Here is a 27,995-nt window from a genome sequence, read left to right as displayed (position 1 = left end):
TATGGGTGGGTATGGGAGAGGGAGAGAAGTGAATGAGTGCATGTGAGTGTATGCACGTATGGGTGGGTATGGGAGAGGGAGAGAAGTGAATGCATGTGAGTGTATGCACGTATGGGTGGGTATGGAAGAGGGAGAGAAGTGAATGAGCGTATGTGAGTGTATGCACGTATGGGTGGGTATGGAAGAGGGAGAGAAGTGAATGAGTGCATGTGAGTGTATGCACGTATGGGTGGGTATGGAAGAGGGAGAGAAGTGAATGAGTGCATGTGAGTGTATGCACGTATGGGTGGGTATGGAAGAGGGAGACAAGTGAATGAGTGCATGTGAGTGTATGCACGTATGCGTGGGTATGGAAGAGGGAGAGAAGTGAATGAGTGCATGTGAGTGTATGCACGTATGGGTGGGTATGGAAGAGGGAGAGAAGTGAATGAGTGCATGTGAGTGAATGCACGTATGCGTGGGTAGGGAAGAGGGAGAGAAGTGAATGAGTGCATGTGAGTGTATGCACGTATGGGTGGGTATGGGAGAGGGAGAGAAGTGAATGAGTGCATGTGAGTGTATGCACGTATGGGTGGGTATGGGAGAGGGAGAGAAGTGAATGAGTGCATGTGAGTGTATGCACGTATGGGTGGGTATGGAAGAGGGAGAGAAGTGAATGAGCGTATGTGAGTGTATGCACGTATGGGTGGGTATGGAAGAGGGAGAGAAGTGAATGAGCGTATGTGAGTGTATGCACGTATGGGTGGGTATGGAAGAGGGAGAGAAGTGAATGAGCGTATGTGAGTGTATGCACGTATGGGTGGGTATGGAAGAGGGAGAGAAGTGAATGAGAGTATGTGAGTGTATGCACATATGGGTGGGTATGGAAGAGGGAGAGAAGTGAATGAGTGTATGTGAGTGTATGCACGTATGTGTGGGTATGGAAGAGGGAGAGAAGTGAATGAGCGTATGTGAGTGTATGCACGTATAGGTGGGTATGGAAGAGGGAGAGAAGTGAATGAGCGTATGTGAGTGTATGCACGTATGGGTGGGTATGGAAGAGGGGGGGCAGAGGGGGAGGGGAGCTCAATCTCATCCCTCACCTCGGGCAGCAGATTGCCTTGAGCCAACCTTGAGTGCAGGCCATGAAAAGGACATTTCTACAGCCAATCAGCTCCAGGCAATGGAAAGGCAGGTTGCTTCAGGCCGGATGGAGAGGACGCAGGCTGAGAGATTACAGGATGGCTGGACAGGTGATTATTTTCCTGTGTATTACTGGTAGATCCGTACTTCAAATACTTTCAGTCTGAGAATCTTTGCATAAATCCAAACCAATCCAAGAAAATTACAGTGGTAAAAAAAATGGCAAATGTAAATTACTTACAAGCTAAATCTAATTATTCAAGCAAATCTAAACTGAATATTTGCAGATCTGCACCTGGATTTCAACCAGGTCAGAGAAGGTTCACTCATCCCTAGAGTACAACAATATATTTTGCTTGCATGTTTATGAATTGTCCCGTTTTATATATTTCATTTCATTGTTTTTTACTTTGCTGTTGGTTTTATGTTTATTTATGATGCAACTGTGTTATGGTAATTATGCTATGGTTTTTGTGTTTTAGGAGACAGTGAGATACTTCTCTTGAAGGCTTGGTCAGGATGTGCGTCTTGTTCATTAATATTGGCAACACTTGCCTGGCCTTGGTCTGAAACCGTGATTTCACATGGCCGTCTTATTATGTATTTATCTGCATTCCTCTCCCAACAGGGTGGGCCTAAGGTGACTTCCATAAACAGTAAACATCTTACCTTCCTGCGTCATGAAGTCATCCTCTGCAAGGTTATTCATGTTACCGCAGAGTCCGCAGGTTTTGTTGAAGTGCTTGTCGGAGAGCATGAGCTGTACGTTCCCACTGGTGTCAATCCTCACCACAAATCCGTGCTCGTAGCTGGACAGCTTGTACGAGCCTGCTTCGGTTTCCAGAAATATCCCGTTGGAGGCGTACGGCGTGTGCATCCTGTTGGATACAAGAGCTTTGCTTAGCGTCTGCCGGGCACCGGGCACAGATCGGGCGCCTTATTGGCATTCCAGGTCTCTGCACAAGGTGTTTACCTTTTCTCTCCCTGAGTCACAGACCCATCCAGAAACAAGTGAAGGTCAAAATACTCCCCGAGATACAAAGAGATGCTTTTCCGTTTTCCATGCTGGTAATCACCTGCATTGAAAAAAACAACTTTTAAAACCTACATTTTTTTTTTTTTTTTGCTGCATCCTTTATCTTTGAAAACAGATTTATTTATTTAAAAATGTTTGTACTCCACTACATTAAACCTTTGCTGTCCTGAGCAGAGATTCCCTGTCTTGTGCAGCACTGGCTTCCAGGGAGCTGCTCTGCGTGTTGCTGTGATGTTCCAGCGAGGGAAAGCTATTCATTTAAGGCAAAGAAGGTTGCATTTTTTAAACTCTGCCCAGGAGTTCGGTGTCTAACCTGCACTTGGACAGTTATGGGCATTACTTCAGGTCCCCTTCCCCTCAGATGCAACACCTGCTTTGCATGTCTGACTTTAGAATTATAGTTTTGTACTTCCTCCGACTTAATGTCGTCACGATATTAAGTTGGAGGAAGTACAGAAAAGCAGTGTTTTCTGCTTTTCTGTACACTCTTTGGGCTCTCCAAAATTAACAACGTCTGCTCCTGGCAGGCGTTAATAATTTTGGCGAGTAAAAACATGCACCTTGGGCACACTTTTTTTTTTTTTTTGCATGGGGGGGAATAGATAAAGGCCTCATCAGTGTGCATTTGCACGTGACGAGTGGTATCACCTACCACGCTGTAACTGCCGTTTTGCATCGGGGGTTATGGACGTGTGTCCAAAACGCACGGCCAATCGCAGGTTGAGTCATGCACTCTAGCTAGCGCATGGCTTGCTTCGGCCTGAAAGTGGGCAGCCCGAAATCCAGGGTGGGTTTTACATTTCGAAACCTCGGATGTCTGAACGTGACACTTACTTCTGTGCCAAGTCTCAAAACATCCACGTAGGAAGATGAGTTTCCTTGGCGTGCTCGTTTTCAAATCCCTACCAAGAATTAACTTTCTATTTTTCTCATGTCCCTGTATGCTCTCAGTGGGCCCTGATGCCCCAGGCAAGGGCTGGCAGCAGAATCTGCAGAATCTGCTCCCGTGTTGGAGCTGGTTGGACCACTAGTGGCCAGCCCCAGGCAAGGGCTGGCACTGGCTGAGCAGAATCTGCTCCCGTGTTGGAGCTGGTTGGACCACTAGTGGCCAGCCTGGGGAGCACGCACGCATATCCAGGGGCAGGGAGAAGGGGCACAGCTCAGCCTCCTTTTCCTCCGTCTTCCAGCTCCATCTTGGCTCGGTGCTCCAGCAATGCTAACCCTGCCCATGGGCAAACCTTCCCAGATGGCCTCTACCCTTGCTGATCCCGGGGCTGGTCCTCCGAGGAACCTTCTCAGTAAGGGCCATCAGTAGAGCGGCAGTTGCCTTCCCTACAACCCCAGACCTCAGCACATGCAACCACTATTGATAAATAATATTGCACAAATCTTTTCACAGATATATTTCCATGCCTCAAGCGTCTTATTAATTCCCACACAGCCTCTGCTTTGACCATTTAATATTAGGAATATTTTGCATATTGTGGTTTCATTTTTTTTTTCTTTTCATAATCAGATTTCTCAGTTCAGGTTCTAATTACTCTGGAGTATTTCGTGTTCGTCACTTAATTCAGACCTTGGCTCCCTGGTTATAAGAATGCATGGAAAATATTTGTGCTGCATGTTAGGCTGTTCTGTTTTAATTAGAAGATAATTGGCTTCAAAGTCTGCCAGCCATTTCCAAAGGGTTTAGAAAATGTGTTTGAGAGTTCTTAAAATATGTATCCGAGATTATGCCATAGATAAGAGCTAATCCGGGATGCTGGGAGCTGAATTCCCAGCTCTCTTAGGAATCAGTAATGGGGATGCAGGCTTTCATCCCTTCACGTCCTGGGTGTGCTGGTCTCTTCCAAATCCCTACGATTTATCGTATTCTTTTCTACGCCAAGTTTTTCTTCGCCTCTTCTGCGTAATCCACACTTTTTTCCCAAGCAAGTTAGGACTGCTATGAAATTCACCATTATTTTTCATAACTAAGGTTTGCAGTATTCTAGCTGTGACTATGGATTGGTGATGGCCGAACTGAGGGGAGGGTTAATGCAAACTTTATTTGTGAGTAAATCTTTTGTTTGAATTGTCTGATAATGCTTGAGAGACTCATAAAAACCCAATGGCAAAATATTAGAGCACGCATGTCCATTGCAACATAATCTATATTCATTGAATTGCTTCAAGCAGACACTTCACTTACAAACTTTGAACACTTTGAAAATTAAGAGCATAAGAATATAAAGATTTGTCATTCCGGGCCAGACCAAGCCTCCTGTGTCTAGCAGTGGCCACTCTGGGAAATATCTGGACAATCCCATTTCTAATTGCTCACTCCTAGGGATAAGTGGTGCTTTTCCCAGGCTAATAATGGTGTATGGACTTTTCCTCCAGGAACATGTCCAACCCCCTTTTAAACCTCGCTATGCTAGAAACCTTGTCATCTTCTTAGCAATAAGTTCCACAGCTCGAAAGTGAAAAAAAACACCTCGCCAATACTTTTTAGATCTGCTACCAATTAGTCCTAGTACTTTATGAAAAAGTAAATAGCCATTCCTAATAAATCTATTCCATCCTAATCACGATTTTATAAACTTTTATCATATCCCTCTCAGTCATCTCTTCTTCAGGCTGATGAGCACTAACCTTAACCTGTTTAGCCTTTCTTCACAAGGGAGCTGTTCCATGCCCTTTTGTCACCTTTCTCTGTACCTTTTCTAGAGCTGCTATATGTTTTTTAAGATGAAGCAACCAGAAATGAATGTAATCCTCAAGCTGCAGTTGTACCATGGAGCGATACAGAGGCATTTTGACAGGGGTGGCCAACTCTGGTCCTCGAGAACCACAAATGGGCCTGGATTTCAAGATATATACAATGCATATGCATAAGAGAGATTTGCATGCACTGCTTCCAATGTATACAAATCTATCTCATGCATATTCATTATGGATTTCCTGAAACCCTGGCCTATTTGTGGCTCTCCAGGACTGGAGCTAGCCACCCCTGCATTAAGACATTCTCAGTTTTGTTATTCAATCCTTTCCTAATAAATCTTATTTGGTTTTTTTAACAGACACCATGCACCAAGTTCCCTTTCCTAGGTGGTGACTCCTAATAAGGAATCCAGTACTGCACACCTAGGGTTAGAATGTATTTTCCCCATCTGCATCACTTTGCACTTGTCTACTTTAAATTTCATCTGCCATTTAGATGTTTAGTTCCCTAGTCTAGAAAGGTCCCTTTGCAGTTCCTCATAGTCTGCTTGTGTTTTAACTATGAAAATGAGTTTCTCTTTAAGACATCTAAAAAATTATGAGAGCAATATTCAAAACCCTTTCCATGATAAAAAAAAAAAACATTTTTCCTGTGAAAAAAATCAGGGCTTTAAAAATTGCCCAATCTGTCTATGGATAGCAGTACGTTACGTGCATGGTTGAACCTGCAGATTGCAGAGAGGATCCCTGGGGCGGGAAGAGGACAGGTGAACAATGCATGTAATTCTTATTATCCAAAACTATGCATATTATTTTCTGTGGAAAAATTACACAGAGAGAGAGAGCAAATGCAAATCTCTGTGCATGGTTTTTATTTCAGACAATAATCAAAGCAAATCTTTTGCTTTGATTACTGGTGCAAGCCCCGCATGGAGTTTGCACCAGTGCGCCCTGTTTATATTATTTACCCTTGTGTCTATGTGGGAGAATGTGTCTATGTGGGAGAATTTGAACCCAAAGACTAAATATTTAGCATCTAGGAGCATTCATCCCGCTGTTAATGAATCTAACAGCAGATGCATAATTTTGGATTTAGAATCACTGTACACCTGTGAAAGTTTATCCCAGAATAAAATGCCCAACCAGTAGACTGATCAGCCAGCAATGCAAATTTCCTTGGAACCCAGAAACAGAGAGTTTGAGGACAGATAAAGATTGATGGCCTATCTAATCTGCGCAATTTCATTCCTGCTTCAGTGCCATAGACCCCAGTAGATCTGGGGTTTCCCTCTTACTTCTTCACAGCTAGGGATCGTCTATGCTAATCCCAGGCTTTCTAGAATTTTGTTACTGTTTCTGGCTCCACCACTTCCAGGCATCCACCCCCTTTTCTGTGGAGAAATATTTTCCAATATTGCTCTGAGTCTGCCTGCCCTGGAGCCTCATACTGTGACCTCTTGTCCTAGAGCGTTCTAGAGTGCCCAGGACTCACCTAGGAGGGAGAAGGAGCGCTTCACACAGTCCCCAGCCAGCAAGTAACTGCAGTCTCCAGCAAAGTCATAAAAAGAGCCGTCAAAGGTCCGGACGTGGTCGTCTCCGAAAAGGCTGCAGTGAGAGGCTTTCGCCCATTCTGGTTTCCCCTCCGTAAAGAAAGAATGTGACGGTCCTGAACGTGGGAACACAACTCAGCAATTAGCAAAAAAAAGTCCCACTTCTCATCCCGTTTTCTTATCACATTATGGTAGACTGGCACTTCTAACCCCAAAGTGTATCTAAAACCAGCAGTCAAGTGTAACTGAGTAAAGTGTATGAGTAGAGCAGTGAGTGTGGACCGAACTTACTCTAGAATCGCCAAAATATAATAATAATAATAATAATCATTGGTTAGACCCAGCATCTGATGAATTTATTTTTCCTACAGTGTTTATAGGACTGCCTTTCCAAAAAAATGCCCAAGAAGTCAATGCATGAACATGGGGAAGAGAAGAGCATTACTGCAACAACATCAGAAGCCATTTCACATTAAAATGTTTAAAGAGCTGTTTTATTCCCAAAGTCTCACCTTCCCCTGGCAAGTGATAGTGTGGGCATACTCTTAAGGAGAAGATATGGGGGTCCCCATTTCAGCTCCTGGGAGAGCAATGCCCGAGAGGAAGAGGGAGACAGAGCCCAATGGCAATGGATTTCTATTGATAGGCGGACACCATCAGGCCATAGGGGGTGAACACCAGTACAGGGATTCTTCAGTCCCAGTTTGGAAGTGATAAATGCAAAGCGGTCCAAGAACTTGAGTTATCCAATAATATCTCATGAAAGGCATAGAGCAATCACTCAAACGACTCAGATTCGGAAACGTAAGATTTGCTACTACAAAAACACAGACTTTAAAAAATCCCCAAAGGAAAACGAATCTGGGAAGCTTTAGACACCGTTATTAAAATAAAGAAAGAAGGGCATTTGAATCATTGCCAGATAATAAGAACAGTAATGCCCAGGACTTCAGAGGCCTCCCCATCTTACCAGAGGAAAGAGGAGTCTCACTGTACCTGGAGTTAGAATGGCCACTGCTATCAGCACAGGGAGTCCTCCAGGATAGTTCATCTTGAAGCACGGACAGAGAGAAACGACAAGCAATGCTAAGATTGAATAACTGAAAGAAGAGAATATGTTAATTGAATCGGACTTCCTCTTCTTAATGCAGTCTCTTCTCTAAGACCCCATGCATTTGGATGTAACTAGCGAAGGAGAGAAATTCGATTTCGTTTGCTTTCCAAGCCACTGCTGTATTTTCCTGCCGTGATAAGAATTATGATTACTGTTGTCATTTGGCATGAAGCCAGCAATGCATCAGGCTGGCTGTGCTAACAAACTTTCCATGTGCCAGCTTAGTCCGGCTCTCCCTGTACCCGCAGAGCCCAGAGAAGGCCACCCCCGGCTCACCCCGCTCCTCAGATATCCCAGCACAACTCCCTCCCACTCCAGCCCCCTGCCAGCGCCTATTCCTTTCAGTAACGCTAGGGCCGAGCTGCAGCTCCCCCGGGGGCCCCGCAGAGGACCCTCCCTCAACTGTCCCAGGCCCAGAGGAGAGTCGGAAGCATCACATCCGTACAATTCGTGGGGCCCCGCAAGCTGAGAGCGGGGTCCCGGTCACCCCACGCGTTGAGCGAGTCCTGCCCAGGCGTTTCGAGAACAGAGCCCCCCCCCCCCCCCCAATTCATCCTGCAGAAAGCTGCTCTGCTACCTTTCCTGGGGAGTTCAGCGGGGGCTGCAGGCGGGGCAGCTGGAAGGGACTCGCTGCTGCCTTGCTGGGTCCTCCCTAGTAGCCCACCATGGCCTCTGTCTGCAGGAGCTGGCGGCGCAGTAGCCCCCGTCTGAAGTTCCTCCTGTTTTATAGAAGTCGGGAGCTTTTTGCAAAGATAAAGGGTGAGCGGTACATCCGTCCGAGTCCCTGCACAACAGAGCGAGGCGGGCTGCGGGGGAAATCGCTGCGCTTAATTGCCAAAAAGGAACAATGGAGGGAAGCCGGGTTAACATCTGAAGTGATGGATTGAGCTTTGAAAGGGGTCTGAGCGGAAAACCTGACGGGCAGGGCTGCTGGGGGCCTGGAAGAGGCGCCGCGCTGCCCACTTATTAGGGAAGCCCAGGACAGTGCTGGAGGCGCAGGGCAGGACACCCGGGATCCAGCCCAAAGCTTTTTCCATGCCCTGCTGAGTGCACTGTTTCCAGGGCTCCGGGGCAAGCTGTCCTGCCTCAGGGGCGAGCTCCCAGAAGTAATTCCAGGAAGACCTGCCTACCCCCAGCAGCATCATAAGGGGAAAACAGCACGGCCAAGGCAAGCTCACAACCCGGCTAGGCCTGCCCAAATCTATCCCCGGGAGATGAAATACACACCAGATAAATGTGCATAAGCATGGTCTCCAATATAAGCAAACGTGTCACATAGAGTAGTCACATAGATCACAGCAGAAGAGTCTAGCTGGCCGATTCACTCTGCACAGTTAGTCCAGTCCACCCTCCCTAGGATGCACTGCATCCCAGCTGCCAGTGGTGTCATCCTCACTTCTTATGCAAGGCAGTTTTCTGGTGGGACGGATACTACCCTTAACAAATAAGCCAATTGCATGGGGGTAACTTGCTGCTACGGCAGATTCCACCCTTCATACTGTGCCGCAGCTCTACCATTGCTCACTGCTTCAACGGCAGGGGGGAAAGAGGAAATGAGGAATGGGATTCAGTCAACCAACAAGGACATTGTACTGGACAGTCTGGGAAAACAAATAAGCATGGGGGTAACTGGCTTGATGCAGTGGTTACCACCCTTAACTAAAAAGCCTGATACTACACTTCTGATGCAACTCCAACATTGCTCTCTGCTTCAACGGCGGGAGGGGGGTGGGAAATTGGACTCAAACAGTAACCAACAAGAGCCCTGACCTTGGCGATCTGAGTAACTGATCAGTATGGGAAACTGGTGACTATGGGAGCTTGCTGGGCAGACTGGATGGGCCATTAGGTCCAATGTGTTTTACAAAAGCGATTATTGGATGCGTGGTCCGTACAATAACCACAGTTCAGTTACAATGCACCCAGAGCAGACCTGCGGCATCCCAGAATGCTAAAGACCGCTAGATGCATGCTACACTCCTCAGCCTGGGTCAGGAACAAGCCTACGAGCGTGTACCCCGTGGTTTCCTGCATAAGGTGCTCAGCTGGCTCAGGACAGACGAGTCATTCTGTAGATAAATGAAGGTGATGTGCACACTGCCACCTTCAGCCCCACCACAATTTGGAATGGTCCAGGGTAGGGCAAGGCTGCCCTCTCTGTTTGCTTGTGCCACACGAGCTCTTGGTGGGACACATCAGACAGCCCGTGGGACGCGGGGGGATCAGGACACCAGGCATCCAAGGAAGGGTTTACAGGGTCAGATCTGTCACAACCCTAGGCAGGCTGGGGGTTGAGGGGAAGAGGAGAAATGCTCAATTTGGGCTTCCAACAATTGACTGGGGCTCCCTTTGAAATTGAGATGGAGCACATCTCTACTCTACTGGCTCATGCGAGCTGGCTCTTCTCTGCAATGTGCTTCCTTCTGACGAAATTACTGTACTTGCTACCTGCCAGACAGATCCAGCGGCTAGTTAATGCCGATATCACAGCCTGCTCAGCAGATCCAGCTGTGCTCTCCACTAGGGCTTCTAGGATTTCATTCAGTCTGTTGAGTCCAGGAATAGATTTCTGCTTTCGCTGCCTCCAAGCACTGTTGGTGCCATACAGCATTCCTACTCCCAGATCTCTGATTTCCCAACCCTACTCCCACTCCTCCCTGCAGACCTCTGATTCAATTCCCACCCACCCATTCTGGCCCAGATCTGCGACCTCCTTCCCTCCCAGTCCCTTCCTGAGAGCTTTGTGCCCCAGCTCTATCTGTGCTGTTATCAGAAACCAGGAGCACAGGGACTGAGTCAAATCAAGGAGTGAGCTCACAGACCCTGCCCCTTCTGGGCTTTCATGTAATGGGCGGAGCTTGTGAGCACAGGGCTCATCCTGACTTCAAACCAGGGAGTGTGCTCCCAGACCCCACCCCCCTCTGGGCTTCCATGTAAGGGGCAGGGCTTGTGAGCATAGGGCTCATTCTGACTTCAAACCAGGGAGTGTGCTCCCAGACCCCACCCCCTCTGGGCTTCCATGTAAGGGGCGGGGCTTGTGAGCATAGGGCTCATTCTGACTTCAAACCAGGGAGTGTGCTCACAGACCCCTCCCCCTCTGGGCTTCCATGTAAGGGGCAGGGCTTGTGAGCACAGGGCTCATCCTGACTTCAAACCAGGGAGTGTGCTCCCAGACCCCACCCCCTCTGGGCTTCCATGTAAGGGGCGGGGCTTGTGAGCATAGGGCTCATTCTGACTTCAAACCAGGGAGTGTGCTCACAGACCCCACCCTCTCTGGGCTTCCATGTAAGGGGCGGGGCTTGTGAGCATAGGGCTCATCCTGACTTCAAACCAGGGAGTGTGCTCACAGACCCCACCCTCTCTGGGCTTCCATGTAAGGGGCGGGGCTTGTGAGCACAGGGCTCATCCTGAACTCAAACCAGGGAGTGTGCTCACAGACCCCACCCCCCTCTGGGCTTCCATGTAAGGGGCAGGGCTTGTGAGCACAGGGCTCATCCTGACTTCAAACCAGGGAGTGTGCTCACAGACCCCACCCCCCTCTGGGCTTCCATGTAAGGGGCAGGGCTTGTGAGTACAGGGCTCATCCTGACTTCAAACCAGGGAGTGTGCTCACAGACCCCACCCCCCTCTGGGCTTCCATGTAAGGGGTGGGACTTGTGAGCATAGGGCTCATCCTGACTTCAAACCAGGGAGTGTGCTCACAGACCTCACCTTCTCTGGGCTTCCATGTAAGGGGAATGCTCAAATTGTTTATTTAAACTAGCTGCTAAATCAGCACCCCAAGCTAGTCAATTGTTTTCTGCTTTTTTGCACTACTCCTTTAGTAGCGTTAAGTTAAACTAATTCTTTCTCTCTTAATGGCTCTGAATTGTACACCCTGTTTATTGTAACTTTCTTTCTAGTTAAATGGTTTTCCCCCGGTTATGATGTAAACCGGTATGATAAGACTTCATCTTGAGCATCGGTATATTAAAAGAATTTAAATTAAAATAAATAAAATAAATAAAGGGGCGGGGCTTGTGAGCATAGGGCTCATTCTGACTTCAAACCAGGGAGTGTGCTCACAGACCCCTCCCCCTCTGGGCTTCCTTGTAAGGGGCGGGGCTTGTGAGCATAGGGCTCATGCTGACTTCAAACCAGGGAGTGTGCTCACAGACCCCTCCCCCTCTGGGCTTCCTTGTAAGGGGCGGGGCTTGTGAGCATAGGGCTCATCCTGACTTCAAACCAGGGAGTGTGCTCATAGACCCCTCCCCCTCTGGGCTTCCTTGTAAGGGGCGGGGCTTATGAGCATAGGGCTCATCCTGACTTCAAACCAGGGAGTGTGCTCACAGACCCCACCCCCTCTGGGCTTCCATGTAATGGGTGGGGCTTGTGATAGTAGGGCTTTTCCTGACTTCATCCTTGTCCTCAATGACTTGTAATAACAGTGGAGCTAGACCAGGAACCCTGAAGTCCTTGGAGGCGCTGCCAGAGGCAAAGAATCACAAGTATAGGCAGGAACTTGGAAAGAGGGATGGAGAGGTGAGATGTTGGTAGAGAGTGCAAGGGGGAAGGAACTTGTGCCATCCTAGACATGGACCTGTTGGGAAATCCAGGCCTGGCTGAATCGAATGGTCAGACAAGATGGTCCATGTGGTCTTTTTCTGTCATGATGATACCACATTTCTAGGTTCTGTTTCCACCAGCTCTTCATTTTTTCTGCGGTTAAGGATTCTCTGTGCTTATCTCCTCGCTTGTTTTAAGTCAGTTTCTGATTTAAACACCCATATTCATTATGGAAGCCTGAAAGCTTGACTGGTTAAGAGCTCAACCGGATAGATTTGAGAAATCCTGGTAAACAGTCAAACTAATCAGCTACAAAATATTATCTGAATATTAAAGTGACTTCTGAACTGGAGTCTTTCTCAGAGGGAGATGCAGTGTGCGGGAATAGTAAGATTGTTAAACTGAATGCCTCCGTGGCAACGAATATTTAAATTGTTCACTGATTACTTTAGTGTGCCAAACTAACAAACTCTGTACAGTAATTTAAAGAATAAACTTCCTTTGTTTTGTTCTGACTCAGGCTTTTCCCCAGAAGAAAGGAAGAGGTTATTTAAACAGTGCTTGGGTGCTATTTGTTTGCTTGCTAATTTATCTTGGGGTGGTTAGGAGATAATCTGCACTTTCATTTGCATGCAGCAGGTGAATCTGAGACTTTTCTTCTAAGGCACTTTGGATTTGTATTTTATGAAGGAAGACCGCGTATAAATACATATTATGCTATCTTCAAAATTTGAGGGACATTTTTGGATTTCTTTGCCCAAATCTGCTGGAGGAAACATGTCTTCTTCATACTGATGGACATGCATAAGATTTGAAATATTAAATATATATATATATATATATATTTATTTTTTTTAAATTGTGATATTTGAAAAATCGAAAGCAGATTTGCAGATCCCTGATGTCACCTGCTTTTCACAAAAAAAAATCCAAAACAGAGTTTAAAAAATTGCTTGAAAAAAGCTTGATGAATCAATTTCACTACCTTTAAACCATTGTCCAGGTTTTTTTCACAAACCGTACATCTCTGCGGCTTTTAATTTCTGCTGTGCTGCAGATACATGGGTGTTTAAAAGTCCATTAACCATAATTAAGGTAGGGTTGCAGAAATCCACTGCTTATTCTTGGGATAAGCAGCTTGAAATCTCTCTACACCTTCGGATCCTGCCTGGTAGTTGTGACTTGGATTGGCCACTGTTGGAAACAGGTTACTGGGCTTGATGGACCCTTGGTCTGACCCAGTATGGCAAGTCTTATGTTCTTATTTCAGAAAAATAAAAATCGCCATTTCAATCTGTGCTCCCTGTTGACTCCATTTAAATCTGGCATATACAAGAAAAAGAAATCCGTGCAGTGAAAAAAATAAAAATAAAAACAGCCATTACGATTCCCCCTTATCATTCAGACCTGGAGTTCAGCCCTGCGGGGACATTAAAGTGCTTTAAAGAAAAGTGCTGGTTGAGTAGCAAAATAAGAAGAGATGCTTTCAAAACCTCTGGTATCTCTTCTGCATCTTCTTAATGAGCCTGTTTAACTGCACTGCCAACTGCATTATCTGAAGAAAAGGATTGTTCTGGCAATGCTTGTGTTATGGTTTCCAAAAAGTCTTACAAGTGCATTAATAAGCAGGGTGGTGAGGAGTGGACCGAGCTTTATAAGAGGGGCTCTCCTCTGTGATTTGAGTAGCTCAGAAGGTCTCCTCCACCCTCCATGCACCCCAGAAATGGACCCTTTTGCTGGGTGAGGATGTCTGTAATGCTCCCTCCTCCAAAACGTTTGGGCTCTGCCAAGCCCTGCGACGAAACTCTTTCTGCTCCTTGTGGTGACCTTCTGTGGCAAAAGCCCTCCTGTGTCCTGTGGTGCCGCTTCCCAAGTCTGCTTTCTGATTAGTTGGTCAAGAAGTAAAAAGGTAGCTTCCCCTGCGATCCCACTGCACCGCAAAGAGCGAGAAAACACAAACTGTGAAAGAAGTAAGTATGAGAGAGCATGGAACTGAATAAGCAAAGCGAGTAAGCTGAGAGTGCCAGAGAGCAGGGCAGATGAAATCAAAGAAGGAAATAATGAGGGGGCAAGTAGGAGAATAGCAGGGCAAGCTAGAGAAAGCAAAGAGGAGAGAGAAAGTAGGAGTGCCTGCAGAAAACCTTTCAGAGCAGTGGATACAATCAGACATAACATAACGGAATAGGAGGGCCTGCAGAAAACCTTTCAGGGGAATGGGTACAATCAGACATAACATAACGGAATAGAAGTGTTAAAAACAAATCTTAGGAATAGTTACAAAAGCAAGGGCCACGTTTTATTTCCACTGATCCAGAATATTGAATCATTTATTATTTATATGTATTTACCCATGTTTTTAAATAAGAAATCCACTCAAGAGAGGGAACAAGGTATTAGAATAGCAGCATACAGTCCAGGGCTGGTGCAAGAGCATTCGGCGCCCTAGGCAATCCTTCAGTCATCCACCAATCCCAGTTTAACTATTCATAGCAGCTCCAGCACAGGGCTCCCTTCTTTGGTTGTATGGGCTCTGCACAGCTCCCCCCTGGCAGGATTTTGCTGCCCCAAAAAGTTTTGGGCTCTAGATGACTGCCTAGTTGGCCTAATGTCAGCAGCGGTCCTGATACAGTCAATGATCAGTAGCAATTTTACAAAACAAGGTGCACAATAAAGACTAAGCTAATATATAAATCAACAGTAATGAGCAAACAAAAACCAAACAAACAATCAGTGCCTAAGCTTAAAATAAATACATCTAAACAACAGAGAAAGGTGTGATAGATTCCTACAGGATAAAACCTTCAGATCTGGAAAATACAGGGAGGGAGGATAAGGGAGTATCAGTCTGTCCTGGACAAGTGGTGGGTGATAGGGATTTGAAGTTCAAAGCTGCTCGGGCTTTAGATGAGTTACTCAACTTATCTCCTTATATGATGAATTATATGTTTGGGAATCTCCCCCTCGAGACGTACAAACTTCAGTATCTATGCTTGCACCTGTATCCTGCCTTCCTAATCCCTAGGAATTATTCAAAGCAGCTAGCAACAAATTTGTAATACAGTTCAAATAATAATACAATTAATAATAAACAGTACAATTCATAGTACAATTTATAATACAACAGATAGACAATTCAAAATAACAGCATACAATACAATTTATAACATTTAAATTAAAAAATACAAATAACTAGAAAACATTATAATAATGCTAATAAAAACAAAACAAAACACTACCACCCTGCCAGGCTTGATATCCTACTCTCATTAGAAAGCAGACCAGCTGGATCACAATACGTACAATAAAAATACAACATATACAAATTGAACAATATAATAAAAATGCAGAAACAAATTCATACATATTCCATTTAACAGCCCCCAAAACTCAATCTAAATAAAGGCAAAAAAACAAACCCAACACAGGATGAAACAGTCACCGCTCCATCGCAAAAATCTTCCTACTACTATATGCCATTTGCAATGTACAAGTAGGTCCAATATCTCCGAATCGCTTCCTAAGGAGCCACTCCTTTTGGGTCACCTCTTCAGAAGCATCCCAACCCCAGGGCGGCAGAGTCAGAACAAACTAGGCAGCCAGTTTATCCTTTGGGGGAGGGAGGACAGGCACATCCTTCAAGGGGATGTATGCCTTTTTGTTTGTTTGTTTGTTTGTTTTTTATAGAGATGCTTTTTTCCTATTTCTGTACTGGGGATTGTAAAAAAAATTAAAATAAAAAAAAATAGTTACAAAAACAATTACTCATTAATATGCATGAGGGAGGCAAATGACCCTCCCTCTTGCCCCTGCTTCCTCCCCACCCTCCTACCCATAGGCACCCAGGTGAGAAAGGAGGATGAGTCAGGTGTGAATAGGACAGCAGCAGCGAGAGTGGGGAGGCATCAAAAAAAAGCTCATGCTTCCTCTCCGGCCTTATTCAAATCCTTTTTGAGGCTGCTTTTAAATCTTAATCGCTGATGATCCTGCACAGAGCATTATTGATTTAAACCATTTTCTTAGTCAATGAAATCCTCAAAGTCTGTTTTGTCCTGTATGTTTGTCTGGATAAGACTGTAAGCTCTTCAGCGCAGGGACTCTCTCTTATTTTTTTTTTCTTTACAGCGCTGACCCATGTTGAGTAACGCTATAGAAGTGATAAGCAGAAGTAAAAGGGAATGAGAGAGGAAATCATCCTGAGGAAAAAGGAAGGCTGACCATATGGAAGGAGCGAGAGAGGGATGGGAAAAAGCGGCAGTAGAGAGAGCAAGAGGAATGAGAGACGTCACAGGAAATGAAAGAGTGGGACAGTGAACGTTCTGCAGTAAAAGGGTCCATTCCCTTGTACCTGACTAGAGAGACCTCAGACACTTGGTGGTAGATTTTAAAAGGTGCGCGCAGTTCCCGGCACACGCACATGGATGCGCGGATTTTATAACATGCGCGCGAATGTTATAAATGTTATAAAATCCATGGGTGCGCGCAGGGGGGCCGAATTTTGCAAGAGTACAGCAACGCAATCTGGCCTTCCCCAGTTCCCTCCCAGTCCGCTCCAATTAAGGAGCGGACTGGGAGGGAACTACCCTACCCCCCCCCCCTACTTAACCTTCCTTCTCCTTCCCCCTCTCCACCTGACCCCTAATGCCTATCTAGCTACCCCAATTTTTTTATTTTTTTTACTTACTGCTCCTCAGGAGCAGAAGCAACTTACGCGCGCCGACCAGCTGCCAGCGCCCGCGCTTCCCCGGGACAGTGTACGATAGCGCTGTCCCAGACCGCCCTCGCCCCTCCCCACCCAGACCTCGGCTTCCGGCCTGCCCCTTTGAAGAGACCCAGCACGTGTGCACATACCGGGGTTTACGCGCGCGGCCAGGCCGGTTTGAAAATGCCTGCGGCGCGCACAAGGCCCGGCCACGCGCGTAAACCCCGGGTTTTAAGCGTGCAGGCCTTTTAAAATTTGGCCGTTGGGTTTCTTAGCGCTCTGCCAGCCACAAAATTGCACTTGTCTGCCACTTACCCGGATAAACACCGATTTATCTATTTGGCAGCGAGAAGCAGCCACCACATAGCAGCACACGTCAGCTATCTGGCACGGTTTGCTGCTACTTAGCTGGATAAAGTAAGTAGCAGTGACCCGCAGAAGATAGTCAGACAAGTACTGATTTATGCGTCTATCTGTGGCGACTGCTTCCCGCTGCCGGATAGACGGATAAATCAGCATTTATCCAGGTAAGAGGTAGCAGCAGCGGCTGCCTATCAGGGATGCCTCCACCCCCTTCCCTAGTTAAAATGGCATTCGACCTGTGCCAAATGCAGATATTACAGTTTTTAAGCATTTTTTAACTCCCGATGCATAAGCATGTCATTAGCACCGGGAGTTTAAAAAGAAATGTGGCGTTAAAAATGTGGGCTGAAAACAAGTGCGTATTTTATTGACACCAAGACTATTGCCTCGCCCTGAGACTGAGGCCTGAGGGAGAGAGGCAGTGCTAGCTGCTGAAAGCTAGTCAGAAATACATTAAGTTTAATGCAATGCATAGGGATCGCCTTATATTATTTTTTTGGTTTGTTTGACCTTTATTTCTATGCATTATATGTAAACAGTGCGCACGTGTGCCTGCCTCTGCAATAATAGTTTGTGCCTGTCATTTGTTAGTAAGGGTTCTGACATTGCAATCTGTTGCTTTAAATAAATAAAATGGAATAAGAAAAAAAAAAAAACCAGCCGTTATATTGGATAGTATTCTAAGTACAAGTGATGGCTTTTTTATTTGTCTATTTTGCACCTACTTAAAACATTTTTAATCAAATGTTTATTGCATATTGGCCTAGTAATCACTGCATCAAAAAATAATATAAGGGTCACCTGAAAATGTAAGGGTGAAAATGAGGATGACCTACACGGCACAGCAGAAGCTTGCTGGGCAGACTGGATGGACCGTTTGGTCCTTTTCTGCCGTCATTGCTCTGTGACTATAAGTGAAGCTGCTATGGATACTGCCTGTTACATGAAGCAGACAGGAACCTTCCTGAACGCCTTATCAGTGCCACTGCAGCCTTTGAACGATTTCCAAAGACAACAAGCAGGAAACAAAGGCTTAGAGTTAAGACCATAATGGCCGTTGGACAGGAGAATTCATCATCCACTTCTCCGGGGTAGCACGTTGTGGTTATTGCTTTAATTAGTCGCACCGTATTCAACACTTTTATGGAGAGAAGTGCTTACCATGGAAGCTCTATAAAAACTTCAAGCCAGAAACCTCTCCTAGGAGAGCATAATGGTCGGTCACAAAGTGTCCCTAGTATCATAGTAATGACAGCAGTAAAGGACCAAATGGTCCATCCAGTCTGCCCAGCAAGCTTCCCATGGTAGTATCTGCCATGCCAGGTTTCTCTTAAGGGTAGCAAATGCTGCTCCGTGCAATTATCCCGAAGCCTTTTGATAACCCATAAAAAAAATTTACTACTAGCAACATTTTTACTGGGTGAAGAGCCTTCTTGAAAATTCAGACAGCGCTGCTGATGTGCAATGCTTATGAAGCTGGACTTAGAAGCAGTCCTGTGCTTTTTCCCCTAAATCTGTATATCAGTCCCAAAGACCGTAAGAGTTGGGGCTCTCCTTGGCTGTCGGCTGAATCCAGCTCCCCTTTCCCCCCTGCTGTTGAAGCAGAGAGCAATGATGGAGTTGCATCAACAGTATGAAGGCTTATTGGTTAAGGGTAATAACCACCACACCAGCAAGTTACCCCCATGCACTCTTTTCTTCATTCCCCTCCCCCTTGCCTTTATGGATCCACAGTGTTTATCCCACGCCCCTTTGAAATCTTTCACTGTTTTCCTCCTCACCACCTCCTCCGGAAGGGCATTCCAGGCATCCACCACCGTTCTCTGTGAAGAAATATTTCCTGACGTTGGTTCTCAGTCGTCCCCCCTGGAGTTTCATTTCGTGACCCCTAGTTCTACTACTGATTTCTTTCCAATGGAAAAGGTTCAGAGTTTGTGAATCAGTAAATCCTTTCGGGTACCTGAAGGTCTGTCTCCTATCTGCCCTGCACCTCCTCTTCCAGGGTGTAACGTATTCTGATCGTGCAGTAATCAGGGAATTCTGAGTCCTGGACACCCTAGCGAACGTAAGTCAGCACCCTCTGACATCAGGATGCCCCAGAAAAGCACGCCTGATGATGTCACCAGTCCACTGGTAGCTCAAAACGTTAGGAATTATAAAACCAGCTTTTGCATCCTATTAAATGCTTAACCCATTTTAAGACTATATGATCATCTTCAGGATAGTAAACATTCCTCTCTCTTTTTCTTTTTTTTACCCTCTTCTGTCTCTAAAACCATGGAACTCTTTTTTTCTGAAACATGGCCCATGGGCATGAATGGGGGTGGTGAGGTGCGTGGCAAACTATGGGGGAAAAAACAAATAACTTATCCATGCAGGTGAGTGAGAACTTTGATTTAACACAAGGGGGCTCAGTACAAACCTCTCAAATAAAATCAAAGGCAAAAGACCCGTTTTTCACCCAGGAAGATGACTCCAGCCAGCCGGCCACCCACAGGGGGAACCTGGCTTAGACTCTGATGGGTCTCCGTGAGGGAATCCCCACATAAAACCCAGCCTTCGCTTTCAAAAGAGAGAGAACAGCTTTCAGACTCTTTCCTGCTAAGCCTCAGGCTGCAGTAGGCCCCGGCGGATAAACCGCAGGGCGTCCTAGAATGGCAGCCATAGCTGTGGCCTGCAGCCTCGGTCCATGCTGCGGAGCTGCCGGTCAGCAGCGCAGTGGCTTGAAGCGGGGGTTGCCGAATTAGGGGGCTGTAGTCCAGAAGAAGGAAGGGTCCCCACCATGCTGCCCCCTGTAATACCGCTCGAGGAACTCGTAATAATAATAATTAGTATCATTAGTGGTGTACTGCATCCTCTATACTTTGTCTCAGTCAGTTATACTTAAAACTTTTTTTTTTTAAACTTAAATTATGAGTTGAGCCCCTGTTTCCTGCTTTGCTGTTACTGACTAAATCTGTTTACATTTCACAGACCAATTTTGTGTTGTTATAAGATTCCTGCACTTGAGAATGTCTTTTCTGGCAAGCCAAGGGCGGGTCGTGCTGTGCCGTTACAGTCTAAGAGCGAGCCCGATGGGATAAGCCAGGAGTCAAAACGTGCACTGAACTTCCACGCGCATTTATATCCTATAACTTTATGCTGTAGCACACCCATGTGTGCACCAACAGAATAAAATTAAGTCAGAGCATAAGACAGATTCTGAGAATAAGTTGAATACGTAAAGGTAACCGTATTGAAATACAACAACAGACATGCTACAAGCCCTGTCATAGTGCATTGCCCCTGAGGCAGCTCTAGCTCATAGAGCGAAACTCAGCCAGAGTCGGGCTAATTCAATAAAGGGCATTCTATATACACTGATCTTGTAGGATGTCAGAAATCAGCATGAATTTTTTTTTGATTGATTGTTTATGAGGAGGAAAACTAAGAAAATCATGTTTTTTTTAGAGAGTCATTGATGTGAATATTTACCAAGTTTTGGTGTCTTTCGAGTGGGTGTTTTGAAGTTGTGGGATTCATCTTTAGTTGTTTGTGGTGAGGTATGATGTCGGTCTCGGGATTCTTGGAAGTTGGTTCAAAAGAACTGTCAGGTTTAGGGTCAAAGGTGCTGCTCAAAGAGGCGCTCTAAGGGGCATGCCCCTTTGGTCGCGCTTCTTCGGCGCGCGACGCCTGGCACGCGGCACCAGGGACTGGTGCCTGGGTTTTAAGGCCCTTTTTGGTCACTCTGACGTCAGCTGTGCGCCTGGATCCTGGTTGGAGGAAGGGCACGATCGTCGAAGGGCCTGCAGGGGTCGGTTTAACGCTGTTGAAGGGGGGGAGGCTCTTACCCCGACTGGGTGGCGCCGATCACGCGAGCCGCAGGAGGGCCTCGATGCCGAAGAGACGTCCGAAGAGACGTCCTTATTTATCCGAATTATATGGCTTAAGCCTGCGCATCTCTCTCTGTGCTGGGGAGTAATCGCTAATGGGGGCTAGTTTTTTAATATTAAAACTAAAGAAAGCTGTAACACAGCATGGGAGGCCAAGCTGCGTTTTCATCTTCTGAGCCACAAGAGCAGGGTCCCCCACTGCCTCTTCCCTGTTGTCTCGTGTTTCAGATGAAGCATGTGCTCTTCCCCCGTCAAGTGGTCATCCTCTCAACCAAGTATGCCTTACTGATTTCTTGGATTTATGAATCTCCTGTCCCCACAGGGCTGCAATGCGATGTACAATCAAACATCAACACCAACCTTAGGAGAAATAACTTCTGGGCGGCATCAGTAACCTGGCTGCACATCCTCCAGAAATGGAGAGGCGGTACTGACTGCCCACCCCCAAAAATTCTAATTGGGAATACTACGTGGACATCCATAAGAGGCAGCGATGCCTGCAGATCACAGAAGATCAGGCACCGCTACACAGCATGTACAGAAGAACGCAACACTGCGTATGGTGCACACCGCAAAGGGGCAGGACACAGACTCGCGGCTTGGCGTAGGCCTTCCGCTGTTGACTCTGGAGTGCCAGCCCGGGCAGGTCAGAAGAGGGCCCACACTAGAAATAAAATCTTATATTTTCTGTGGCCTCTGCACTCACTTATCCTCCTGCTGGGATGCTGCTGGCTTGCAGACTGATTCGGTGATTTTCTGTAGGTGCTCCTGCAAAACAGTACTTAAAAAAAAAAACATTTAAAAAATTTATTTCCATTCCTGTCCCTTCTATAGTTTTATTTTAAGGGAAAAGGCAGGGGAAGGGGATTTACTTACAGAAAGGTTACAGCATGGGATGTCAGCTGTGACCAGGGCCGTCACTTTGATAAAATATTTCTGGAACTAAGTTGGACGGGGGAGGGTTATCAGGTCTTGGGATGAGCCTGGCAGAAATCACCACAACTGGTCACATAGAGGTAGAAATGGACCACAGAGGAGGGACTTTCTCAGTCAACGTGATGTGGATAAGCAACTGGTTGGCTTTTCAGGATGAGCCTAATGAATATGCATGAAATAGTTTTGCATACAGTTGAGGCAGTGTTGCACGCAAATCTGACTCCTGCCTATTCATCAGGCAGGAGTCAGATTTACGCCTAGGATGGCAGATTTTGAAGGCACTAGATAATTATTCAGTCCAAAGGAGCCTCCTTCTGTTTGCTTTAAGGCAGCGTTCTGGCATCGCTTCAAATGGGCACCACTGTGGCACGCCACCTATGGATGATAACATTTTCAATCCGGCCCTGTCAGGGATATCCTGAAAAACCAAATGGGTAGGTGCCCTCAAGGATCAGAGCTAGCATAGCGCGCTGTTTTCTTTCCTGTGGAAGAAAATGCCAGTTCTCTGGAGATCAAAAGAGGAAGTGTGAGTGGCAATTTATAGGAGATGACTTAGCATGCAGATGGCAATCAGACCTGAATTTCCAAGTTCAAAAGTGCAATGCAATGAAGACCTAATGGGTGAAGATTTGTTAAGTAGGACACTACCAGTTTATCTTAGAGCAGGGGTTCTCAACCCTGCCCTCGGGCTCATCCAGTCACTTTAATGTTTTCAGGATCTCCACCTTGAATATCCATGAGATGCGTTTGCATGAATACTGCCTCTGCTTCATGGAACTCTCTCTCTCATGCACTATTCATGGTGGAGATCCTGAAAACGAGACTGGAGAAGCTGCGTCCCAAGGACTGGGTTCAGAACCACTCTCTTAGACTAATGGGTTGAGATTTTATTTTAGCCATATTTGCTTTAAACGGAAAAATGGGTTTTCCGACTTTATTCTGACTTAAGTAACCTGGGACTGCTGCAACACCAGCAAATTACTGACACCCACGCACCCCTGTCCCGCACTGCCTCCTCTGTGAAAAGACATTGTTTCAAGTACACAAACATTATCACGCTCACTGTCCACCTGCTGTGGCAGAGCTACGAAAATAAAGCCAAATTATCACCTGGCCCGTATACGGCCACACGGGTTTGTGTGGTTCATCAGGACAGGGAAAAGTAAACACGGGGCCAGGACATTCTTGTGATGCACCGAGCAGCGGTATTTGTTGAATAACCAGCAGCTCGGTCTGGTGTGCCCACACGCCCGGCTGCTAGACAGCTGGGACGCAATGTTTGAGTGCAGGTGTGGGTGGGAAAACGGCTAAGGATATTGATGTGGGCTAGCAAAGCTAAACCACATTGTGGCCTGGTTTGGACGTAGTGAATCAGAACACACCCTTTCTATTACAAAACGAAAGGCCACTTACCCTTAGAAGAGCACACTCACTGCCTGTCTACGCATTTCTCCAACGTATGGGCTCCAGGTAGCATGATCCCCTCCCCTCTGAAGAGGCTTATAATCAATTTTCATCTGATGTCTGCTCCAATCTGAATTTGTTCTGAATTTTACTGACTGTGTGACTTGTTGGTTTTCTATGTTTTTATTAATTGTGAATGTTTTCACTGTAAAACCTCCTAGCCCTACTATCATTGCATAGGCGGCGTATGCATGAATTTAAATAAATCAATGGAACGTCAATATTTGGGGCAGTGTTAATTTGTATTGAGGAAATGGTTACATGTGAAACTTCAGAGCACTGGGATAACCACGAACAAGCGTGCCCTGAAGTGCATGTGCGAGCTGCACATGGGCGAGCCTCCTCCCACTCGGCGCCAGAGCCGGCCACTCCAATTTCTCTCGCTCAGACGTAAGCTGGGCCGAATCAGATTACATGCATTTTTTAACAAACACAGATTTCCTTGAACTGGCTTGGAGATAAAGTGACTGCAGGAATATAAATAAATAAAAAATTAGAAAATATATATATCAATTTTAACATAATTATACAAGTATCCACTTGTAAAGAAATATACATTGCAGATACAAATAAAGTATTTATTTATTTATTTAAAGGTTTTTATATACCGAGGTATGGATATATGAGGTATTACTATATTCATCAGATGAAATTATAATTTACACTGCTTTGTATAACAATAAAAGAAAATAGGAAGAGGAGAGCCTAAGAAATGGATCGTTACTTAACTCTAATTATAATAAAAAACCATGAAAAATATGACCCACTGAGTAGATAACATACCCATCTTCAAAATTCCAAACCCACATTTAGGGGGCCTTTAGGGGTGAGAATCTAAGTTGAGACAGTTCAAAATATACATAATTTTGTTGCTGAAATCTTAAACAACATTTACAGGGAAACCGCAGCTGAAATCGTGCTCCCCTTTGTATAGCTTCATCTCTCACTGAGAGGAACAATTTCCTCCTAACTTGAGTGGATTTTATTATGTCAGGTAACACCAGGACTTTATAACCATGAAAGAAAGCGTGCCTATTTCTAAAGAAGTGCCTGAAAATATTATTTTTGTCCATAAGAAACGCAAGCAACACCAGTAATGGTCTCCTTCTTGTAATAACCATTTCTTGTGAAGACTCTATCAATGCTGTTATATTTAATGGCTCCACTGATTGCTCCACTGGTCGTTCAAGATTTTCTGGGTTTGCTTCATTAAATGGAAGGTAATATACTTTAGTAATGACTGGGTTCAGTGTTTCAGGCAACTTTAATACTGGGGAAGTATATGATTTGAATAGCTCCAAAGGAGGGAGATTATCAATAACAGGAAAGTTCACAAGTCGTAGATTGTGGGCTCTCAAACTATTTTCAATGTTTTCAAGCTTTCTGTTAGTAAGTTTTCCCCCTTGTAAAATGGTAAGTTGGACTTTTTCCACCCCCTTTAAATTACTTTCTATTTCATTTATTTTATGAGCTTGTAATGTAACTTCTTTGGCTTTTAAAGAAACCTGATTCTTTGCTTCTTGTACCACTCTTGTTAGTGTTGTAATAGATTTTTCTATTGATTGCAAAGCTTGCCAAATGGTAGACAATGTCATTTCTGATGGAATTTGCAACAATGTCTCAACATGAGATATTCCTTTTTCCTCACCTCCTGCTTCCAATGTAGCATGGGCTCCCAGTTCCAGGCCTGGGGATCCCAGCGACCTGGCGAAGTCCAGCTTCTCTCCTTCACTCCTCACACATGGCTGGATCTGCACTCCGTGCTCCATGTTAGCCAAATCCTCCAATGATATCCATTGCTGAGTCTCTCTTTCCCCTCCTCGGGCTCCTCCCGTCGGGATCGCGACTCTCCAATCTCTTTGTTCTCCCTCAAGGCCTGGGGGTGCCGGCCTGTCTGGACGTCCGGGGCTTAACGATGTCTCCGAGGTCAGAGGGGAGAGCGCACACTCAACTGCTGTCCCTCAGTGACCAGCTCGTTTGGCATCGGGTGAGGAGCCACCGCAAAAAAATCCTCCCAATGTGAGGTTGATTGTTGTTCTCCTTCGAAATGGAGGTAAGGTCCACTACTCTCAACCTTGCCTTTCTCTTTGTGTGCGGCGTGTTCAGGGGAAACTCAATTTGCTAAAAGAAATTCCGGGAGCTTTCAGCAGAGAGGGAAGTATGAAAGGAGATAACTGAAGGTGTGAGAGTCGGTGTGAAGTCGGGGTGAGGGAGACAAACTGGAGGGGATTGGAGTAGGTGAGTGGAGGTTGAGGGGGGTGAGAAAGTCAGTGTAGAAAATTATAGGGCGAGGGCCGAGAGAGGCAGTTAGGAGAGAAGGAAGTCAGTCTGTCAAAAAAAAAATTATAGGAGACTAAATGTGGGGAGCAACCAGACCCGAATTTAGGCACAAGCAACATAGGCAACTGCCTAGGGGGCAATGTTTGAAGGCGCCAAACACCCAGATTAAGAGGAGCCTCCTCTCACTGACTTTAGGGCCGAATGCCACTGCCACTTCAAAGAGGCACCTTCCTGGCCCTCTGGTCAAACTACCCTCCCCTTCTTTGCAATTTCAGGTGGTGAAATCCCTGTGGTCCAAGCTCCTGTAAGGGAACCTTGACCTCACCCTACAGGTCTACCTATGGGCACCAAAGTATTAAATCCGGCCCAGTGAGGGTGAGATGGAGTGCAAGAAGACTAATGGAGGGTGGGGAAGTGACGTGTTGAGACAGGGAGAATTGGAGGAGGAGAGATAAAGGACAGAAGAGGAGGAACAAGAAAAGGGGATGAAATCCAAGTGTGAAAGGCTAAAGTGATGGTAAATGTAAAGGAGAGATTTAGAGGCAGAGAAAATAGAAATGAAGAAAAAATTAGATGAAAGATAGATATCAGGGGAGGGGAGGAAGTAATTAAGATAGGAGAGAGAAAGAAAAGTAAAATGGAGAGGAGATCCTGGAAAAGGAGATAGGAGAAGACGGACAAGAGGTAAATAGAAAAAAAAGAGGCTGAGACCAATGCAAAAGAAATCCAATGTAGATAACAAAGGTAGAAGAAAAGCTTTTTATTTTTGGTTTAGTGACTGGAATATGAAATATAATGAGCTGGCTGTAGAGTGGAGGAGTAGCCTAGTGGTTAAAGCTGTGGGCTACAAAGAAGAAAAACCAGCGTTCACATCCCACTGCTACTCCTCGTGACCTTGGGCAGGTCACTTTACCCTCTATTGCCTCAGCTACAAACTTACGGAAGAGCTGCGTTAGTGCCGGGCGCACCCGCGGTTGCCGCACGCACAGTCCGGCTCACCTACCGCTCGATGCTGTATTTAAATAGCTTGCAAATGCAAGCCTCGTCCAAGAAGCGTCCGAGAAGGGTTAGGCCCACGCAATCCATTTTACTGTATAGAGTGCTATTCAGCGCCTATAGCACTGTATAGAGTGCTATTCAGCGCCTATACAGTAACCAGGGTGCGCTGGTACCTGTCATTTCAAATGTCAGGTACCAGGAAGTGGACGGTTCTCCTACGCTCGGGATGGCCAGTCCTCTCTACCCTCCTCCCCAAGCAACGAAAGCGGAAAAGGAGAAAAGCGACATGTGAAGTGTAACCTACTTTTCTTGCAGCCCTCCTCCGGAGATGCACCGCAGCTCCCCTGCCTCCCCGGGGGCTGCCCCCTGCCTCCCCGGGGGCTGCCCCCTGCCTCCCGGGGGCAGCCGGCGGCGAAAGCGGCCCCGCCGGCGAAGATGGATGCCTGCACGGGCCCTCTGACACGATCGCTCCAGCTGCGGCCACTTCTCCTGCGTGCATTCAGCCTGTGCCTGCAATTTGGCCGCTCAAGGCGTGACATCACTACGTTTGGCGTCACGGCGTGTGACGTCACGCCTTGAGCGGCCAAATTGCACGCACAGGCTGAATGCACGCAGGAGAAGTGGCCGCAGCTGGAGCGATCGTGTCAGAGGGCCCGTGCTGTCTTTTCGCCGCGTGCTGTCTTTTCGTCGCCGGCTGTCCCCGGGAGGCAGGGGGCAGCCCCCGGGGAGGCAGGGGAGCCGCGGTGCGTCTCCGGAGGAGGGCTGCAAGAAAAGTAGGTTACACTTCACATGTCGCTTTTCTCCTTTTCCGCTTTCGTTGCATGGGGAGGAGGGTAGAGAGGACTGGGCTGCCCCTTTTTCGCTCACCGGCCAGGGCAGGTGAGCGGGGGCTGGGGGAAAGTTTGCCGCCTACCCCTACCCCTGCCTCTAACGCAGGGGTAGGGGTAGGGGTAGGCGGTAAGTTAGCAGGTTAAACGTGCGGCTAAACTGCAGGTTAAAAAGGCGATAGTCGGGGCGCGCGTTACTGAATGGGGGGGAATAGCTAATCTGATCATTTACATCTCATATACATGCCGCGGGCGGAAGGGGTTACTTGTTGATTTAAAGAGGCGGTAAGAATGGGTTAAAGGGGATAGTGGATCGCGGGTTGGGCTAACGCGGCCAAATTGTGAGTAAAAGGCGGGTTAGAAACAGGGTAACCGCGGCCGCACTTTACTGTATTGACCTGTTAGATTGTAAGGCCTCTGGGGATAGGGAAATACCTGCAGTACCTGAATGCAATCCACTTTGAAGTGCTGAAAAAAACCAGAAT

The 27,995-nt window shown here is 46.4% G+C and overlaps 1 protein-coding gene across 3 annotated transcripts in view; it reads right to left on the bottom strand.

The window, feature by feature from the left end:
* VWF (von Willebrand factor) overlaps window positions 1-8,251 on the bottom strand; it is a 259,921-nt gene extending 251,670 nt beyond the window's left edge. The window contains exons 1-5 of one of the 3 annotated variants that reach the window (XM_029597268.1): window positions 8,103-8,251; window positions 7,408-7,511; window positions 6,354-6,527; window positions 2,096-2,198; window positions 1,792-2,000 (exon numbers count right to left, since the gene is read on the bottom strand). In XM_029597268.1, coding sequence (XP_029453128.1) covers window positions 1,792-2,000; window positions 2,096-2,198; window positions 6,354-6,527; window positions 7,408-7,462 — 541 coding nt within the window. In that variant the 5' untranslated portion in view covers window positions 7,463-7,511; window positions 8,103-8,251. The remainder of the gene's footprint in view (window positions 1-1,791; window positions 2,001-2,095; window positions 2,199-6,353; window positions 6,528-7,407; window positions 7,512-8,102) is intronic. The other 2 variants (XM_029597267.1, XM_029597266.1) reach the window with 2 other exon arrangements.
* Between the last annotated feature and the right edge of the window lie 19,744 nt (window positions 8,252-27,995).

The sequence above is a fragment of the Rhinatrema bivittatum genome, chromosome 4, assembly GCF_901001135.1.
Source record: "Rhinatrema bivittatum chromosome 4, aRhiBiv1.1, whole genome shotgun sequence".
Lineage (NCBI taxonomy): Eukaryota > Metazoa > Chordata > Amphibia > Gymnophiona > Rhinatrematidae > Rhinatrema > Rhinatrema bivittatum.
The sequence above is the reverse complement of the archived record's forward strand: the minus strand, read 5'-3'. Positions and strand labels throughout refer to the sequence as shown.